Consider the following 21,585-nt stretch of genomic DNA (forward strand, 5'->3'; position numbering starts at 1 on the left):
AAATGTTGTATTTATAAGTATATAATGTTACAAAATAGTATTTAAAATGAAAAATATTAAAATTAATATAAAATATTAAATATATTTCGTGTGCGAAGTACAATCAACATTACTAGTATTTTAAATAAGGACTAATGTAAATAACAAACTAAACACGCAATTGTACTTGTTCGTACTAAATTATGTATATATTTGTAGAAAATCGTTTTTTGCTAAGTGAGAAAAGCAAAATTAGAGAAATATAAAATCAAACTATTTAATTGGTAGAAATGTATAAAACAAGATTAAAAATAATCCGTGTACTATCGCTCTAGGTTTAAAATTATATTTTAGTTATTGATAAATTTAATTTAGTAAATATGCATAAAAATATCAATAAGACTTGCGCATGGTCAAAGATAAAAAGGCGTGGTTATATGTTTGTATATAATGTATACAACTATAAGTGATTTTATGTACTATAAGTCCGCAATATCTTATCGACTATGAAGTGTTTGTACATACAATTTATAAGTCGAATTTACATGATATAAGTTGATTAGTTAAACATATAATTTTTTTCAACTTATTTTAATGTTTCAATTTATTATTAACTTAAATTTTAAAATGTATATTTAAATATTAATCTAATTTAAAATTCAAGAGCTAAGATAACTATATTTGGAAATTATTTATTTTAATTTATTTAAGTGACAAAAATAATGGGATATAAATAAAATTATTCAAATATTTATATAAATAATAAATATATATTAATTTTAAATTATTAATTAATTATTTTAAGATTTATGGAGATATATACGCAGAGAGAGGGAGGGAGTGAATGATAAGGGGTGGGGGGCCGGGTCCTTGTAATTCATTAAACCAGTTGGAAGTTGAGAGAGAGAGAGAGAGAAACCCTAGCCTAGAGGAAGGAAGGGAGGGAATAATAAAAAAAAGTAAATCAGAAAATAATCTCGATCGATGAACAGCAGTAGTAGTAGTAGTCTATGGGTTGGAAACTTATCGGGAGATGCGACGGAAGCAGATTTGACGAATTTATTCGGAAAATACGGAGCGATTGTTAAGATAACTTTGTATTCTTCCAAGTTCTTTGCTTTTGTTCACTTCAAGCTTCCCCAACATGCCAAATCCGCCAAGGATTCTCTCAATGCCACCCTTCTTCGTGGCTCTCCGCTTAAGATTGATTTTGCCAAACCGGTTTGTGTTTCCTCCTCCTTTCTTCCTCTTTTTATTATATATATATATATATATATTTAATTATATGATGATTTTTATGACTGATTTTTGATAATCATATGTATCATCCCCAGATTCATTATCTTCGTGCTAACAAATATGTCAAAAATTGAATTTATAAACGAAGCTCAACTTGATGTTAACTGAAATTAAGATTAAAACTTGGCATCAAATCACGTTATTTACAATTTCTGCATTTTTTATAACAAATGATCTGCAGTCAAATTAAACACCCCAATTAGCACGCAGATAGAATTTTAAAACTCTAGATATTTCTATTAAAATAAAATTCTGATATTGAATTACAGTTCTATCCTGTTTATTTTTATTAAATATTAAATTTTAACATGCTAACACTTCCCTATAGTTTTATGTTTGGCTGTGATTTTTCTTCTGTCAAAGAGTATAAGCCATTTATTTAATTTAAGCATTTGTTATTGGTACGAGTATTGGAATTGGTTGTATTTGTTGTTGTCAATCGTAGCGAAACGCATCGTACGATTGAGGGGGAGTGTTAAAGAGTATAAGATCCTCTGTTCGGGCCTTCCTCTACCACCTTAAGGTTTTAGTGCGACTGGTTACTTAACATCTTCCTCTCTTAACAACCTGTGATGATACTATTTTTTAAACTGTTCCTTGCAACTCTGACCTCTATACGTTAGTTGCATACAGCAGCAGAAGCGTTGTGCGTCATATGAAAAACTAAATGATTTGAAGAAATTCTAAAAAGGTTAAATAATGTCTATACAATAGTTGACCGCTAACTTTAATATTCATATATAGTTTTAGTGATGATTAAAAAGTTGTGCTGGTTTTTATCATCGTGTTGTAACACAAATGAGGTGAAATTTAGCTAATTCAGTATCTTCGTCTATCTATATAACTTGGCACCTAAACTTGACTGCAGGCTAAGCCATGTAAGAGTTTATGGGTTGGTGGTATCAGTCCATCTGTCACAAAAGAAGAGCTGGAGGAACAGTTTTGTAGATTTGGAAAAATTCAAGAATTTAAGTTCCTCAGGGAACGTAACACAGCATATGTTGACTATTTTGCGATAGAAGATGCTACTGAAGCATTGAAAACCTTGAACGGGCTAGAAGTTGGTGGTAACCTGATACGTGTTGACTACCTTCGTTCTCAGGCTTCTAGAAAAGTAAGTAGCAATTAGAAATATCTTTTTATGCATTAAAATACAAGCAGTTTGCTTAATTAATTCTAAAGAAGCTCAAAATTGAAGACTCTTATGCACAAGATCTTTGATCTTATCGATTAGGGGTCTTTTCTTGGCACTAATGATGTGTTGGAGTAATTATTAGTGTCTCGGTGATTTAACACAGAAGCAAGGTGATTATACAGCTGTATAGTTAGATATATGGGTGGGTAATGGTAGGTTGTGTTGCACTAGAATGCCTTTTAGACATATAATTCAATCTTCAAGTTGTCTTCTAATGAAAGTTTGGTTGTAATAGGTGGTCCTACTAAGATAACAGCTTCTAGGATTAGTAGGTGGGTAGCTTAGTCTTCAATTATTTTGTTGAACAAGGTACCATGCATGTGAAAACAGATAAGAGTTAAAACATATGGACAACCTTTCTAAATTTAATTGCGAAGATATGTCATCCCTCTTAACATTTTAAGTTTCTGTTTTGAATATCTTATTTCTGAGGTTATTATTTGTCTAATGTTTAACCAGGCATATTAACTTTTTTTTTAATACAAAGATTGAGGCTGTTTCTATTCTTATCGAGCAGGAACAGCCCGACTCCCATGATGCAAGGGATGCACAGTTCTATAACAAAAGCACAGGGGCCTCTAATCCATCATGGATACCTCAACATGCTCTTAGAAACATCTCTGAAGCTTATGGGTCTACAAGGCCACAAGTAAATCTCAGATTTCACCTAACATTAAAAGTAGAACAGATGTTTATACTATGTGTTATACCCCTATTAAAGCCAATCTATTATATCTTTGGAAGTCTGTCGGTCATTTGGGCCAAGATAGCTTGGTCTTAAGGCCGGGATTTCATATACAGGACTGGTGCTCTGTCGTAAACCATATTACCTTTTTTGTTTCTATCACTTAAGCTTTAGTACTTTAGTTTAAGTGATCTTGATTGTATTTTAACTTCTATTCGTTTTGGACAGAATATTCAGTCTCCGGTTGGTCCAAAAGGGGATGGGCAACCAAGTAAAATTCTGTGGGTATCTTATCCCCCTTCATTCCCTATGGATAAGCAAATGTTGCATAATGCTATGATTTTATTTGGTGAGATTGAAGGAATAACGCTCTTTCCTTCGGGAAGTTACTCGCTCGTTGAATTCCGAAGTGTTGAAGAGGCAAAACTTGCCAAAGAGGGACTGGAAGGTCGCCTCTTCAGTGATCCAAGGATCTTAATTTTGTACTCTAACAGTGAGGCTGTACCTAGCAATGGTCAATCTTCCTTTTATTCTGAAGTAGAAGGTCCTAGGACTGATGTGTTATCAAATGATGTTCAGGGATACTCCCAAATTGTCCCATTTAACATTGCTGGAAATGCAACCCCTCATGGTGTTAATGGACCTGATATATCTAGGAGGCCTTTCTTGCCTCTAGGAAGTTTTGAACCTTTACATCAAAGGCCAGACTTTTCTTTGACCAAGCATCATAAATTACAGGATTCTAATACCAACCTCTTGGTAGGTGTTTCAAACCGGAAGAGGTTGTCTCCTTCGCCTGGGGTTCTTTCTTCTCCTTCACAATCTGTTCAACCATCCATAAGACCAGTTTCTAGTACATGGGATGTGTATGATGCAAGCCGATCACAGAGAGAGTCGAAGAGGTCTAGGGTTGGTGGACTTTCAGCTTTGTCAGACCCTTCTTTGGAGACTATAGATGCCCACTATTTAGGTTTGAATGAGTTTCATGGGCACGGACAACAAGTTGGAGTTATCCGAGGTGCTGCGGTAACTAGCATGAATCGCTCAAGTCCATCAGGATCAAGAGTATCGACCGGAGTAACTTTCCAAAGTCATTCTGAGCATGACTGCATTTGGCGTGGAGTTATTGCCAAAGGTGGTCAACATGTATGTCGTGCTCGTTGTGTTCCACTTGAAAAGAAGCTTGAGTTTGAGATGTAAGTATGCTTTTTCACGTAAGTTGTATATTTTGATTTATTTATGGACTTCAAATTCACTTGACAATTATCTTTTTTACTTCATTGATCTAAATTTGAAAGTCCTCTTATGTTTTGGCATGCTGATAGTGAAAAATATCATCTTCCTAACCCATAACATGCATTCTCCTGTTCAATATAAATTCTATACAATGTGGAATTACTATAATCATATGCAAGGCTCATATGAGAACTTGTTACCCGGAAAACTGTATGTTCGGTATTGTAATCAATCTTTGTTTTAAGAAAAGTTCTTCCTCAGTTTTTTTGGAAGTCATTAAATTTAATAGTGTTCTTTTTACAGCACAAAGTGTTGTCCGAGTTCTCCAAAAAATTAAAACCCTTATAAAGAATTGCACTAAAGCTTATATAAATTTGTGTTTATATTAACCATACGTTTGTAGTGCAAGTTAAAAATTTCATAAACAGCTAATTTTTACACTCTCTATATTAGTTGGTATTTCTGTTGTATGCTCTGATCTTTAGCGAGCAAATTTGGTTCTGTATAGATTGATTAAAAGAGGTTGTAACATTTACTTTTGCTCCTTGATCGATGCATTCGCTTATGTGTCTGCATATACTTGTGTTGAATGTTGATGTAGAAAGTTCTTGCTTCAGAAGTTATGGCTAATCTATATGACGTAACATTTTGGTTATGATCTTGTATATGTATTTAGTCTTGGCAATCCTTTTCTTTAATTTTTTTTAATGTGCAGTCCTGAAGTCGTAAATTGCTCCGCCCGAACTGGATTAGATATGTTGGCCAAGCACTATGGTGACGCTGTTGGTTTTAATATTATTTTCTTCTTGCCTGATAGCGTAGAGGATTTTGCTCCGTACACAGAATTTCTGCGATACTTAGGTGCCAAAAATCGTGCTGGGGTTGCTAAATTCGATGATGGGACCACCTTGTTCTTGGTGCCTCCATCCGATTTTCTTAAAAACACTCTAAATATTGCCGGTCCTGAGCGTTTGTACGGAGTGGTTCTAAAGTTCCAAAGCCATGTCCTTGGAAGCACAGCTGAGCATACAACCTTGCAGCAGAATTACATTGATCGACCAATGATGCCTTTTCAAATTGAGAACAGAGTAATGCTCCAGGAGGAGAGATTTACACAAACTGATTATAACAGATCTATGCACGAGAACCCTAATTCTTTATCAAAATTAGTAGCCTCTTCAACAAATTCTAATCCAGGAGAGGCTGTTCCTGCAACCAGTACTTCACTATCCCATGCTGGAGTAACTTTAACACCTGAACTAATTGCGACTCTGGCTTCTTTGTTGCCTGCTAAAGCGAATACATTAGCTTCTCAATCACTGTCAGAATCTTCCAACCCACGACCTATACAAACTCCCATTGCAACAGATTGCAGACACCAGCATGGATGGGATTATGAGCAAAAAAAATTTTTCGAGCAAAGTGGTCATCTAATAAACCAAGCTGGATATCACTACAGTCCCCAAGGGCAGTTCCCCTTGGACCATCATTATTTACTTGGCCAGAATGCACCTAGCTATGCAGCTCAAGGAGTTGTAGCAAAAAACCAAATTGAAGATGCAACTTTCAATATGAGACATGGTGATGTTTCAACAAATTTTGTAATCCATTCTCATGGTGGAAAGTATTTAGTTCAACCACAAACCAACCATCAGTATCAAGTTGAAACCTCACAAGAAACGAGGCACGGATATGCACAGGGAATTGATGCTTCAGTGTCTTATTCTGCATCACCTCTTCTACCAGATACAAATTCTTTGACGTCACACCAGGTAAGTAATTCCACAGTTTCAAAGCGTCACATTGGTAATCCCATGGATGGAGCAAATTTTGGATTGGACTCCCAGAAACAAACCCAACACCTTCAATCTTATCCTGGAGCAGTACAAGGACCGTTAAATGAGGAGACAGATAAGAATGAGCGGTACCGGTCAACTCTGCAATTTGCAGCTAATCTCCTCCTCCAGATACAGCAGAATCCTGGCTCTGAATCAGGGCAAGGCCCTGGCAATAACTAATGGGATCTCGTTTCCCTAGGTAATCTTTCCCAGCACCTTGTTTGTTTAACAGTTATTACTATCAGTCATTATAGTTATGCATTGCTGTGTTAGTTCAGTTTTTTATTGGAGTGGCCGAGTTCATTTATATTTGTACTTGTAGCATGTTGACTGTCTGTCTCTCCCAATCAAGCACTTGAAAAGTAGGTATGGGGATGGGTAGAAAACAATAGAAGAAACTTCAACTTCCCTTTCTTCAGTTTCACTTAATAAAATCTAACATAAAATAAGTTTGATATTATTAGTTATTTAAGTCACAGAGATGAGTTGGGATTTACAGTTTTACACTTTGTTTAGGTTATAATACGGCTAGAAAATGTGGTTTGGGAAATTGTAATTTTATTTTATGAGTTGTAGAAGGCTTGCACACGCGGTATCTGTAGTTTCAAAATATCAGGCAAGGGATAACATGCCTGCACATACTTAATAGTTGTGAAAGGTTGAGTTTGTTACTGAGAAGAGAAACTTTTTTGCGGGAGTGCTAGTTAATTGCCCATCCGGTAACTAAAGTTAGACATTTAAATTTGCGTATGCATAAGTTGAATATAAGTGTCAGTTTAGGAACATAAGAGGATGTACTATTTTCTGCAATAATGTTGAGTGGTTTCAACAGCATTTGTTGCATGTAAAGCAATTAGTATGCGAGCATATCAATTTTCCTTCTCAGATTAGTGGGACTGGGTGGAGCATCTGTTCTAGGAAAACTAAGGTACCTTATATGAGGTTACACACATACAGAAATGTTAATTTTTTAATCATAATATGCTTAGTATTTAGTTTTCAGGGGAAATGGTTTAAGTTGCTGTTTTAAGTTAAACGCTGTGGAGCATCTGTTTACGGATAAACTATGGTACCCAATATGAAGCTTTGATTATGTCTTGTCTGTCTAAGTTGAATTGTGTACTTGTGCTGCTCTATTGTGCCATCTTTTTAATAAAATCTACTTAAGTGTTTGGTTTGTTGATGTCAGTCATTTACATTGTTGCAAATTATCAGTCTACTGTGCTTTTTTTTTAATTCAGTTTTTTTTTTAATTTTTCCAACATGCAAATAAGCTTTTAGATTATTGGATTTAAAGTAGGACAATCTCGCTTGTGTACTTCCTTCAGTGGGTTGTTTACATGTCGATATACCATACGAATACTTTTTGGCCTTACCCAACCCATGTGGCATGTCATCCCCCTAAACTCTTAAGCTTTTATCCTACCCTGAATATCTATGGTGGTTAGGAATTTTCTGCTAACTGATGATAGAAGAAAAAACAAAGTCTTTTAGGTGCTGCCAAAAAATGTCCCCCTTTGTGACACAGAACTGCAGAATCAGGCAACCCATATATTACAATCTTCATACGAACTTGTATCCAGGATTAGAATATTAAAGTATGGGAAATTAAGACCTGGATTGTTGGTGGGAGTTTCAGTAAGAAAAAGACCCGTCGTTACAAGTTAACCGCTCCTTTTCATTATATTGCTTAAAGTAATATATTTTTTCAATGTCTTTGCCATTATAGACTGCTGGTTAATATATCATTCACAAGTTTGGAGCTTTCTTCTGCCTCACATGATATATATTTTATTATTTTCTTGCATGCTTTCGTATCTTTATAGATATGTAAGTCATCTAAATTTGTCAATTATGGTCTCAAGTGCAACTTTACAGTACTGTTTATAAACTGCCTTTTCCATGCTAATATTTCTTGTGCCTACATCAAGGAGTCCAACTTTGATAGACTTGCGCTTTATGCTACGTCACCTATGCCTACATGAGCCGCTAGTAAAAGCGAAACAATGGTGACTCTGTAAACTTGAGTTGTAATGTTATGTTCTACCTTTTTTATAATGACAATTTTGTTTAAACACCCTAATAAATAGTACCACCATACACATTAATATACATTTAATTCGGTAAAAACATTATTATTTAAAGTGAGAATATGCTACAAACTTCAAATCAAGTGCACTTTTAATTTGGCAACATAAATGTTTTAGTGAATAATTATCCTACAAACTTCACCTTTATTGATACGTTAATAAAACTAAATTGTTTACAAATATAAGGCATAATTGGCCAAGGAACACTGATATGACTATATAATGAGATGAGAGATTTTAAGATTTATGAGGCTACAGTTTAAAAATATCACATGTTAGCTAATCCTACAATAATTTGGATTTGACATTATATTATACATACTCCTATCCCAACCATTTCTTTACACTTTCCTTTTTGTGATATCCAATCCAATTCTTTACATTTCAAAATTTACCAAAAGTACTAAATGGGTTCCACCACTTTTCTACTTTTTTCCTCTTTTCACATTACTTTTTCTCCATTGTCTCCTTTTTATTCATTAAAAATTAATGGGTCCCACTATTTCGCTCACTTTTCTTTATCATTTTCACTACTTTATACATATTTTTTAACTTCCGTGATTAAATCAAATGTAAATAATTGGCCGGGACTAATATTGTTGGAAGAAAATAACTATATTTTTGAACAAAAATGGATTGAAGTTTTTTGTAAGAAAATGGCGGAGTTGTATGTAAATAATTACACATAATTTAATTAAATGAGGAATTTTTTAATTTTTTTTTTATATTTTGGGGTTCTTGCATTATAAGAATTCTCATATTCCCAAGTTATAAATTTTTTACCTTGAGAAGTTTTTGATTACTTTTTATAATTGAATAGTTTTTTCCTGTATGAAAAGTTGTGATCAAGGGATCTTGGTTGTGGGAAAGTTGCATGTTAATAGCAGAATTGTTATTTAGCTAGAAAGGAAAACTAAAGCATACATATGAATGAGGAACAAGTTAATTTAAATAGATATTCCTGTATTGTTTTTAATTATTTTAACAAGTTAAAATCTAAGCAAAGAAAAAAATTATTAATTATTTTTAGTGTAGAATTTCTATAAATTTGTATATGTATTATATTTTAATATTGTGTAATTTGTAACTTTGAGTAAAATTTAAAGTTTATAGTGATATATGAAGAATGCAAAATTAAATTACTAGGTCAAGATTACAATTTAGTTTTTTATGTATCTCCTTATTAGATGCACAATGGTATTAATATCGGATTTAAAAGACTAAGGATATTGTTACATTTTTTATTTTTTAATTTGTTGAGCAGAATTAGTAGAAATTATATTTTTAAATATATCTTATATCTTATATTTTTATGTTTATGTTGATAGATTTCCTTTTGAAATATTTTATTATATATATGAATATCATGTTATTTTAAATTTAGAAATAGTTTTTATATACATTTATTTTGTCTGCTCACTGTTAGTTGCCCTTGGCAAATATCTATTTCTAGACAATTGTTAATATTTTTTTAATTTTTTCAATATGAAAATGCAGTTAAGCTAAAATTTCAAATATTTAATTTGATGAAGTTGTCTCCAATATTATGTTCAAAGAAAAAAAAGTGGTCTTTACTTTATTTGGTTACTATCTTTGAAAAATTAAATTATCTTTTAGAAAACGGATTAATAATGATATCAAAATTGCATGTATCAATATTTCCATAAAATAAATATTTGTAAAAAGAAAGACATTTTTATGATCAAAATAAAATTTAACTTAATCGTTTTCAAAACAAGTATATGACCTATAAAGCCCATTGACATGTATTGACATGTTAAGAAGTTGGCAAGATAATGCCAAAATTTGAAAAAATATATACATACTTATTAGGTTTGTTTTCAATAAGTTCAATGAATTCTACAACAAAATTTATTCTTATTTTCTGGGCAAAATAGTAGCTTGTATTTAAATTTTGTTAGTTTTTTTTTTGCCAAGAAAATTTTGTTAGTCAAGTGTTTTGAAAACAACCTTAAATTTTATTTTGTATATCTGATATCGTCCATCTTACGGTTAAACCTTTTAAAAAAAATAGGATTGAGACCAAGAAAATATATATTACTTTAGCAAGTTTATTATTGTAGCGGGAGTGTAATGTGTCCATTATGTTGGGATCGGAGACAAATGTTATTTCAACGAGATTATTATTTGAATTGATTATTATTCAATCGAGGTTTAACCATATTTTACATTAACACCCATCGAGACCATGCCCATGTGAGTACCATTCTTTCATACAACGCGAAGGGGAAATACTCCCATATTTGCATATGAATGGAAATAACGAGTATCATTTGTTCAAATTTATTAAATGTAGTTTGAAAAGAGAAATGTGATAGGTGAAAACCAAGATTATTTTAATTTAATATCAATTTATTTATTTTCATAAATAGTGTGAAATTTTCTTTCCTTTTTAATATAAAATTGTAACAAATTTGCAATTTTGTATGTGTATAACTAGCTTAAACTGCAATAGTTCTAGATGTGATCGTCTTAAAATAAATGTTCAACTTTTGACAAGGTTATCAATCTAATTAATGATATTGGTGATATAGTTTAATAATAAAAATAAAAAATCTATTTATGGTTTAATTGGAGTATGGACACCTATGGATGTGGAATAAAATGAAATGATTAAGAAATTAGTCCAAGAAAATCAAGAAAAAAATAACGAGACTATGATATACGGTTAAAAAGATTGAAATCAATATTATATTTGAAATTCTGAGTGCCAGCTTACACTTACCCTGATTATTTAACCATTGTAGGTAGTTTGCAAGTCATACAAGGAGCGAAGTGAAGAAATGTTAGTGCGTTAAACTTTTATATAAAAAGTTTGGGAAACTTTGAATATTAGACATGTGGAATGTGGTGCACTATGGCCTAGTCTTCTCTGTCGTGGGGTTTATTTTTGTTGTATTTTAAATTAAGTCTCATCTTTTATTGAAATTTCCGAAAACTTTATTTGTAATCTTACCTTCTCGTAAAGCCTTAAACAAAATCTCATAGACTGTTTTTTTGGTTAAAATCTTAAAATTTTCAAATTGAATTTGTGCAGATGTTATAGATGTTTTAAAAATAAACTACCTTACAAAAAAATGAACGTTTTACTAAGATGTGCCAACTAAAAACTTTTGAAATAGCTTTCTCGAAAATAGAGATGTTGAAATAATCTGAAGTCCGAAATCTGATCGGGAAAAAAATCCGAAAAGCCAGATTCGGGAAAAAAGCCTGGCCCGGCCCGGCCCAAGGGCCTTAAATGGGCCCTATTTTTTCCTCAAAAATCTCTCAAAAATTTGGCCCGGCCCGAAACCCGAAAATCCCACATTAAAAAAACTCGGATAAAAACTTAGATCTAAAAAACCCCGGATAAAAGGCCGCTTTGGCCCGGATAAAATAATACTTTTTATGATTTTTAAATTATTATATTATAATATTTAAAGTTATTAAGGTATATATGATTATTTATATATTATATTAAAAAATAATTATTTATTTCAGTGTCTAAACTACTCTATATTATATATTAAGATATTATTTTCTCCGGTATTTAAATTACTCATAATTTGAGTTATAAAATATATATATTTTTTTAATATATAAATAAAAGTTCGGATAAAACCCGGTTCGGCCCAGCCCGTGGGCGTAAAACGAGCTTAAAATGGGTCTTATATTTCTTAGTCCGGCCTGATCCGTTTTCAAAAAATCGAAATTTTTAAAGTCCGGATAAAACCCGGCCGATGGGCTTTTCGTACATCTTTACTCGAAAACACCCACCCCAAGTATGTACTAGGTGCTAGGAGCAGGTTGAATGTAGTGTTAAATTTAGTTCCATTTTTATAATTCAAAATGAATTGTAAAGAAGTTAAATTTTAAAGGGGTTATATGTTTTAAAAAAAAAAATTATTTAACAGAAAGATACTCATTTATACTCGGACAATTAAGTAATAGAATATTAATGTCCGAAAAGAGAAGTTGCAAAACTAAATCGGAATCTTGAAAACAAGATAAACACAACTGCATGAATATCACTCTGAAATTTTGTCCAATCTAATGTTCACATAACTCAAAATATGCATGGTCACGTAAACATCAATTTTTTCAAAATTTGTCTACATCTCACCTTGAAAACAATATTTCCGTCCACCTGATCGATAATATACCTGAAATAGCAAAATCTAATAACAAGAATCAAAATTATGTTTACAACAATTTTAATGGGAGAGTCTTTAACCAGAAAGGTTAGACTTACAACTAACTTATGATGAAACCATTTATTCGGAAAAGTAGTCATCACAAATCACACTATATCGTCATCAATGATAAAAAAATAAGCATTTATGATCAGAATCCCATTGTATATATATGTTGAAAAATGCCATCAAAAGATACCACTTCGCTCTTCGCATAGGCACAAAAGCCATGAAAAATTGTTGATAAAAAAACGTCTTAATATGATAACAAGCCTACATCACACTTTGACATTCTAATTGTAGTGTTGTCTCTAATTTTATTAGTTGCTGCATTTTGAAGTGATATCTGTCAAAACAGAATAAAAACTATACTAGAGTATTTTTCCCTTTACAAAGCCGTGCAAGCTGTAATAAAACAATTTGAAAGATCATAAGATGATTATGCCTCAGGATTAAGAATTAAGCTTGCAGCTATTAAAAAGGATGTGTACTGAAACACATTCCAAGTGTTGAGTCAAGACGTCATAGATTCATTGCAACAAAACCGATAAAAAGGTCATCTCGAAATACAAATGTTGATACTGTAGGATAAGTGCAGATACAAGTTAAGATGCCAAAGCACTGTCTATATATCCCTAATTGCCAAAATGGTCCAATCATGTTGTGCACTCTCCTGCTTATCGAGATGACACAAACTCTATCGAGATCTCTTACTCAGTACAATTGTCACAGTTAAAAAATCAATGGCAAAATCTTACTGATCGTATGTTGAATATATTATCGAGATGTCATACTGAACTTGATGGTCGAAATGTCTAAGTCTTGAGTGAAAAGATTATCAATTGTTGTGATTTCTTCGTTGTGACGATTCGAGAAGGAAGATCACGATAAACTTTCCTTAGAAGGAGTTCTCAATATGACTATCACAAATGGGACAATGACAATAAGGACTCGGCAAAATCAGTACCGAGTTTCATCAGAGTTTATGGAGACAGCCAAATCAAACCTCCACAATATTCAGAGAGATGTTTTTTCTGAATAACATGCCAGCCTACAATGACAAATTTTGAACATACTCAAAGATTAAGGGCTAAGATGACTAGACAAAAGCTCCTAAAGATCCTTTTGGTCCATGTTGTAGAGTCGAAAGGTGGCGGCGATGGACAATCCGATATGCATATCTGTGACGGCCATTTTAGGAAACTCTGTAACATAACACATTGTTGAGTTACAAATCAAGGACTATTTTTCATTACAGGGAACTAACCAATAGGAGAGAGTGAAAGAAAATTTTACTTAAATTATTCTTGTAATACTCTCTCTTTGTGAAGTTTTCTATAATCTATTTTCTGGAATTTCAAGAATGCAGTACCTTTAAATTGATGAATATAAATAAGGTTAGAGTGTATATTGTTAGGAAATAAGGATCCGAAAACTAGGTAGGGGTGAATCACTAGTTAAAAAAAAAAATTCCAAACTATTTTTGAAATTGAAAAGCTATGAAATGAAATAAGCTGCAACTCTAAAAAGGATTTAAAAACACTGTGATATTTTTAGGCCAATTTACTTTATATAAGGTATAAAGACATTGTTGCTATAGCTTCCAAGAAAAATAATGGCTTATTCTCAAAAACAAGTTCTTGAGTTTGGCTTACAAAAGGAGAAAATATTACAGGAAGAACTCTTTGTTTTGCACAGCTAAAGCTGAGATGTACGCAATATTAATAGAATAATGTACTATATAATGTGCACACCCATTTACGGTAAGCAATCCTATCCTGCTACGGGACACGTAGCAGCTTTCTGAGGTCCACTTTATTCCGTTATTCGATCCTGATCTTTTATCGCGTGCTTTCTTTTCTTTCTCTCCAAGTTTGGCTATAGGCTTAAAACATGTCCATGAATCACCTCCATGCACAATATACTTTGTGATTTTGAATCTTTGATTCTGATCATTTGTACCTTCATTTATCTTTTTTTGAAGGGATCGAATTAAGATATTGTGAACTCTGTTTTGCTTGACTTCACGATATGGTTCACTTTCGAATACATGATCTTGAATAACTTTGGATTTCTTGATATATCATGTTTCTTGACTTAACGGTATAACATAGAGTTAGACTTCTTGATCTGCAACAAATTTGGACTTCTCGACACAAACCAAATTTGAACTTCACGATATAACTGTGAATCAGACTTTACTACTAAACTATGATGGACTTCACTACATGACTCTTCTAGACCTCACGATATTTGACTTAAAGAAATTTCCGTAACTTATTGACTTCAAAAGTCTTCTTCCTTCAATTTGCTGTTTGAATAATCTTCATTGAACTTCTTCCAAATTGATTTATTATATATCTATTATATACAGAATTATTGGATAGAAATCCCTAGGCTCTTATAGCATTATGAGCCGTTTATAAGGCAAACAAGACAAGTACAGTGATAGCTAATCCAAATGATTGACCTCATTTGGTCATGCCAAGTAACATTTTAACTTCAGTAGACTTGCTATGATGGTATAAACATGTTACGTGCCTAACAATCTCCCCAAATTATGAGTAAGACGCTTAGGCACAATTTCAAGTCTACAAACAAGCCTATCATACATAAAAGATTATGCAAGTGAGAATTGTATGAATTTCAAGTTCAATGTATTCACTTTGACGTGGGACACTTATAAAAGTTGGTTGTACCACTCCTATATCTCCTTGAGATTTAGACAAGCTTTGCACAAGTACTAATATTCATCTCAAGGATTTGAGAAGTCAAAATATTCATTAAATTAAGGTATTTCAGAAGTCTTTGATCCACTTGGTTTCACTCGTTATTTGTGCTTTTGAGGTACTTAGACTTGATTGCAAATGTTGATTATATCTTCAAGATGAATAAGTAGAGGGATTGATTTCAGAGCTTAATTGACTTGTGAAATCTGCTAATGTCAAAAATGAACAAGTGTCGTTTATTTTAATTGCCTTGGTCAACAAGCATTTTAATTCTTCACCCTTGATTAATAGGATGATTAAGATCTCCTCGATCACAGAGTCTCTAGTAAAGACTGGTGAAACCTCTATCTTTGTGATGATATCATTAGATAATGTCTCAACATGCATTTCTTAACCATCAAGGTGTGATGTCTGAGTGGTGAACAAGATATCAAGAACCAAGTCACTTGATTTTTTTTGGCTCATCAACAGAAAGAGGAGTTGAAGATCACTTACTGTTTATTGGAAGTTGTGTATGACTGTTTAAGCATAAAGTGAAATTTTGGCAATTCTCTTGTAAGAGAAAATAATTTCAACTTAGGGTGATGCCCCCTATTCTAAAAAAATAGTTTAACTCACAAGAAGGATGATCTGTAAAAGATTAAGCACTCTTGTGGTTATGTGGATATGTTCTTAACTTTCATGAAGCTCTAGTGAACTAGATGGAATTTGAATGTACTTTCCACATAGGTAACATTCTCAAACCCTAATTCCTTTGGAGAAGGGACCTCCACATATGTGGATTTCCTGTCATTGATGAATCAAGTCAGTTTACCTTATTTTCTCAACACTTTTACAAGAAAGTGCATCTTAGACAATAGTTATGAGGGAATGTTATTCAGTCTAGCCAGTTTAATTGGAGTGGATTTGGGTGGCTTCCCCTCAGAAGTATCATCCTCAAACCATATAGCCATTGCAGGTCTACTTGCACCTTATATGTGCTATTAATCTCTTTGGTCTTCACCTAAACAATGATGAATCCCAAGAGTTTAAATTAGCATCATCAAGGTCTACCTTATCATGTAGTTTCTAACCAAAACTGAATAAGGGTTCCGAGCTGGTAAGCATAATGTAAGCATTATGTTACATGAATCAATTGGCTTAGCAATAGAGAGATTTATAGCCAATTTTAATAGAAGGAGTTGAACAAGTTGAACTTCTTGATCACAAAGAAATTTTATAATCTTGTCAGAAGAGTTCTTTCAGACTTTGGGTTTTGTCAACTTCTCAAGAAAGTAGAAGTTTCAAGTGATGTGCTTTCTCTCTCTCTCTCTCTCTCTCTCTCTCTCTCTCTCTCTCTCTCCCTCCCCGTTGTCTTTTGGGATACAAGAAGTGTTTTTACTCAAGGTTTGACAATTGGCTAAATTAGTAGAGATGTTCACCTGTTTCACTCCTGTTTCACTCAAGTCACTGGTTCTATTTTATGGTTTGAATTTTTTGTCATTTTGTCACATGTGGTTCAAGAAGAGTCAGAAATTGAGTTAGTAGCTTGTGATACATTATTACCCTCCAAGGTCAAGCTACTTATTTATGATAACCACAGTTTCTATGAAACTTTAAATCAGGAATATGATTAGGAACTTTTCCTTTGAGCTTTAAATCAAGATTTGACTTAGAAGGCTTAGTTACCTATGATGAACCTGGAATAAGAGAACCGAAACCTAAATCTCTCTGTTCTTTTAAGTGATCTCATCACTTCTCACACATATATTACTTTTGTTAGTAATATTTTGCTCACTTTTGTCACTCAAATCTACCTCTTCTTTTTCCAGTACAGGAGACTACCTCTTAATAATTCTGTTTTTCTCTTGATCTTTTCTCACAATCTCACTAGAAAGACTCAACTCACTAGGAAAGGAAGAAATAAGAGGTGGCAAAGAGGAGTGGTATGTAGTCATATAAATAGAAGTATCCCTGTTAATAGGTCTATTTATAATCATTCTATCAGATGAAGTAAATGTGGACCAAATTGTACCTTGAGTGCTAGAAGCCATTGATATTGCTTTGAGTGGTTGTACCAATATAGCTTCAGTGTCGTCTTGAGAAGTGATCGGTACATTGGGATGTGTAGAGTCATGAACATCTTTATCAGGAATTGACCTTGTATCAGAGATTTCCTGCTTGTTAGAAAGTGACCCCATATCATGATTTGATACTAAGTCTGCAACAATACTTTGAACTGTTGGTTCTTGTGGGACTTGATGTGTAGAAGCTTCTTCAATCCTTTGAACAGAAGGTTCTTGTGTGCTTCCCTCAAAGATGAGATCATTGATAACAACATTCAGTGTAACAATGTGCTCCTGATGAGCTTTCCCTTCTTGTACTTTCTTCTGAATATCAACTTCCACAAAAATATGACTCACTTGAGCAATGTCAGGAATAGTTTGTTGAATTACAGTGCTTGCACCCACACGTTGAGCAGGTGGTTCTTATGTAGCAGGGGTATTAACAGTTGCATCTTCACATTGAGAAGATGATTCTTGTATACTATACATCTTTTGTGGATACTGCTGCTTGGACCACTTTCTGATATAAACCGTGTTGTCTACAGTGTAATATCCGGGAGATGATGTGTAATTATTTTTTATCAATAAATAATTATTATGTGATTATTATATGAATTTTGGTGAATTATCTGTTAATTGGTATCTGTGTTTGGATGCTTATATGTGGTAAATTTTGAGTATTTTAACTTTTATATGTCCAAAATAAAGTGTAGATAATTTTGATATTTTTCTATCAATTTATATGTTGTTATATGATTTTTTAAAGGATTTATAGATTTAATAAATTATTTTTCTGAGTAATTATAAATTATTTTGTATAATCGGGAATCGTCCAACTTTAACCGTTTTTACATTTTTACAACCCGAAAGTCTTGGGAAAACTCCTTTCTAACCTAATTTGATTATTCCGAGCATTTTCCATGTTTTAACTTTTTCAATCCGGTGTACGGTTTTACCTGTGCGGTTCCCAGCGCAAATTTTACGATACAATATTCATTTCGATAAATCGGTAAAACTCATATTTTGAGAAATGGGATATTTTGATTAAGCTATTATATTATCTTCTTTTAATTCGTGTAAGCAAAGCGCTGAGACCAATACCCTATTTACAAAATGCATGGTTTTAATAATTATCCCAAAAACGGTACCGAATTGGATCAGTTTTATTAATACTTAATGATTAAGTATTCTATTTTATATCCGATATGATCCAACGGGGCACCAATATTCCGAAAATATAAATAGCCCTTACTGTATTTTATTTTATACAGATAATCATAAAAAATAGTAAAATTATATTTTTCAGAGAAAAAACCCTGATATTAAAAGTGTTTTTCAAGATCAAACCTAAAAACAAAGGCGTTATCGAACTCGAAATCAAGCGTTTGAGTAACCGAATTGAAGCTTGTGAAGAGTACTATCAGATTCTACAACCTATTTCACTGCAGAATCAATAGGTATTTTTCTATATTTTTAATTAATTTTGAATTAATTTTTGTTTAATGAATTTTTAATTTTGATGTTGTTTGTGTGATTTGATACTTGCATGTTGTAGAGAATTTGATTTCGATCATATTGGTATGTTAGGTCACACACACTGTAGAGAGGGGTGAATACAGTGTATAGCACAGTCAAATCGAACTCTAATAACTCAAGTAACAGAAAACAAACTTTATTCAAAACAATAAACTCTGTTACAGTATGGAACTGTCCTCTCTCAGTGATGAACAAATATCACGAGAGCTGATGGGGTTACAATGAATAATCTTCTCGATAATGATAATACTTATAGTGTAAACCCTATGTCTGTGTTTATATACTACACAGTTACAAGATAATCGCTAATTGATATGGAATATAATTCTGCTTCCTAAAATATATCAATCAGATATCTTTTCTTTTAAGCATTCCATTCTTCACGAAATTCCTTCTTCATACATATCTCTTCTTATGTTTGTCTAGATCTTCTCTTCCTTTAATCAACTGCCTTGCTTATCTGAATATTTCCTTTAAGTCCTGATATTATCTTCTGATAAATATCTCCTGAACCTTAAGTACTGATGACTTAAGTTCTGACTTCAGTATAAGTGCTGATTTCAGTTAAGTACTGATTTGTCCTGTTTAAGTAAGATCTGAAAACTAAACATAAATCATATTAGACATGACATTATCAAATATATCTAATAATCTCCCCCAACTTGTAAATTAGCATAATATACAAGTTTAACAGATATTTGATGATGTCAAAAACATTAAGTACAAATGCATGAGAATTTGACTAGATAACTACAACTTACAGTCCTTAAAGCTTTACCAACTTTAACTTCTGATAACAACTTCAGACTGTATACATATCAGAATTTGAGCAGTTATAGATCTTGACTTGGCTTCACTTTCTGATCTCTCTGATGTCAGGAGTTGTTCTGAGATAATTCTTTAACAAACATCTCTCAGCATATCTGAGTTCATCAATCATCCTCCTTTTAGCATCTTTAAGTTCTGCAGAATCTTCACCAGTTTGAAAGATTGCAGCCCTGAGATCATTAATTTTAGCTTTCCTTATGTCCTGATCCAGTCTGATCAAATATGCCTTGTCAGACTCAAGATTGAATTCCACATCCTTGTAACCCAGAAAGGTAGTTATAATCTTAGCAGAGTTAGGCTTCATCTCAACAATATCACCCTTGTGATCTCTGTACTTTGCAAGATATATGCTGTCAGACTTAACAGAATAAAGCCTTTTCTGTTTTTGAATTTGACTCTTCAAATAGTTTGCAGTACTTTCTGTTATTTTGTCATTCACTTGAAGTAAGAATAATACATGTTCCAATTCTTCAAAATACTTCAGTGGAATGGCATTTTCCCTTATATGATAAATCCTACCATCTGTCATGAAGTACAACAAGATGTGTTCTCTCAAGTAGGTATGGTAAACCATCTGTACAGATTCTAGTTGATTTAATCTTTCAGGAGTTGCTCCAATACCTGGTTCACTTAAGGAAGTTGGATCATTGGTTGTGTTCTGTATTCTTCTTTCATCAGCACTACCCAATCCATATTTATCTCTTGCTTCCTTTCCAGTAACCACTCTTGCTTCAAAACCACTTACAGCAGTCTTCAAAGGTTGAGTCTATTTGGCTTTGGTGAATCCTGGTAGGAGTATCTTTGAAGGTTTAACATGAGCAATGTCAGAGGTTTCCTTTGATTTATCTTCTGATATCAAGTTAACTTGAGCTATGTCAGAGGTTACTTGCTTCTTTGAGATATCAGAACTAACTATATCTTTACTCTGAACAACTTGAGCCATGTTAGAGGTTGTCTTAGAAATTTTTCTTGAAGTCAGAGCAAGATTAGCATCTTCAACAGTAATTTCTTCATCCACAGGAGGCACATAAACCTTGATAGGTTCACCAACTTTCTCTTTGCCCTTGGACCTTGGATCTATCTGCAATTGTGATTTAGCCTTGGTTGCTTCAGGATTTATTCTTTCTTTTATCACAATGCCTTTGGCCTTTGGAAGTTTCTCTTTACCAACAGAAGCTTCAGATTTAGATTTGACTTTTTCTGACTTAAGTCTAGCTTCTTCTTCCATCAGACTCTCAAAGTCCATTCCTGGATTTTCTTTAAGAAATAACTATCTTGATATTTCTTCATCAAGATCCAAAAGTTCATCAGAACTTATCCTTTTACCAGTAGCAGAAGTAATTTTTTTTCCAGCATCAGAACTTGTCCTGTGACTTGTAATTTCAGCTCTTCTTGATGAGAAACTTCTACCTTGACCATGACCTCCACCCATTCCAGAGTTTCCCTAGTCATCTTTTTCATCATCCTTCCCCTTCAGTGTCTGATCAGTTTTGCATTTGGACTTAATTACTTTCTCCCCCTTTTTTGGCATCAGCAGGTAAGAGAAGAGAGACAAGCAATTCCACTGAGGATTGGATTTCATTGAGTTGAGATTGCCGAGAAGCTTGATTTTTCAAAATATCATCAATCTGAGATTGCTGCTTCTCTTGGGTCTTCTCAATGTAAGCAACTCTGTCAAAGGTAGGTTGGAAGAAAGTTTTCTTGTCAATTTTCTTAACCGTTTCTTGCTTGAGCAATTCTTTCTGAATTTTATGTAACTCTGTATGAGTTGCAGATGTCTAGTACTCAATGCAGTGACTCAAAGCTGTGTCTTGAAATCATCATTAATTAACATCTCATCAGCTTTTGCCAAATGCTCAGCAAGAATCTTTTCGGATGGAACAAAGGTAACTGAGTTCCATTCCTTAGTCCACTCCTATCCTCTAGGAGTTT

General features: G+C 33.0%; 1 protein-coding gene across 1 annotated transcript; it reads left to right on the forward strand.

The window, feature by feature from the left end:
- The first annotated feature begins 839 nt into the window (after positions 1 to 839).
- On the forward strand, positions 840 to 11,326 carry LOC141684046 (flowering time control protein FPA). The gene is made up of 6 exons (XM_074488873.1): positions 840 to 1,200; positions 2,147 to 2,392; positions 2,991 to 3,122; positions 3,387 to 4,354; positions 5,110 to 6,431; positions 11,091 to 11,326. The coding sequence occupies exons 1-5, from the start codon at positions 964 to 966 to the stop codon at positions 6,410 to 6,412; spliced, it is 2,886 nt and encodes a 961-aa protein (XP_074344974.1). The 5' UTR covers positions 840 to 963; the 3' UTR covers positions 6,413 to 6,431; positions 11,091 to 11,326.
- Positions 11,327 to 21,585: the final 10,259 nt, after the last annotated feature.

Source organism: Apium graveolens, chromosome 9, assembly GCF_009905375.1.
Source record: "Apium graveolens cultivar Ventura chromosome 9, ASM990537v1, whole genome shotgun sequence".
Classification (NCBI taxonomy): Eukaryota; Viridiplantae; Streptophyta; class Magnoliopsida; order Apiales; family Apiaceae; genus Apium; species Apium graveolens.

Coding starts and splice junctions, on each gene's coding strand:
- LOC141684046 (XM_074488873.1), top strand. CDS start 964: ATGAACAGCAGTAGTAGTAGTAGTCTATGGGTTGGAAACTTATCGGGA. Junction 2,393..2,990: donor GTTCTCAGGCTTCTAGAAAA/GTAAGTAGCAAT, acceptor CTTATCGAGCAG/GAACAGCCCGACTCCCATGA. Junction 4,355..5,109: donor AAGAAGCTTGAGTTTGAGAT/GTAAGTATGCTT, acceptor TTTAATGTGCAG/TCCTGAAGTCGTAAATTGCT.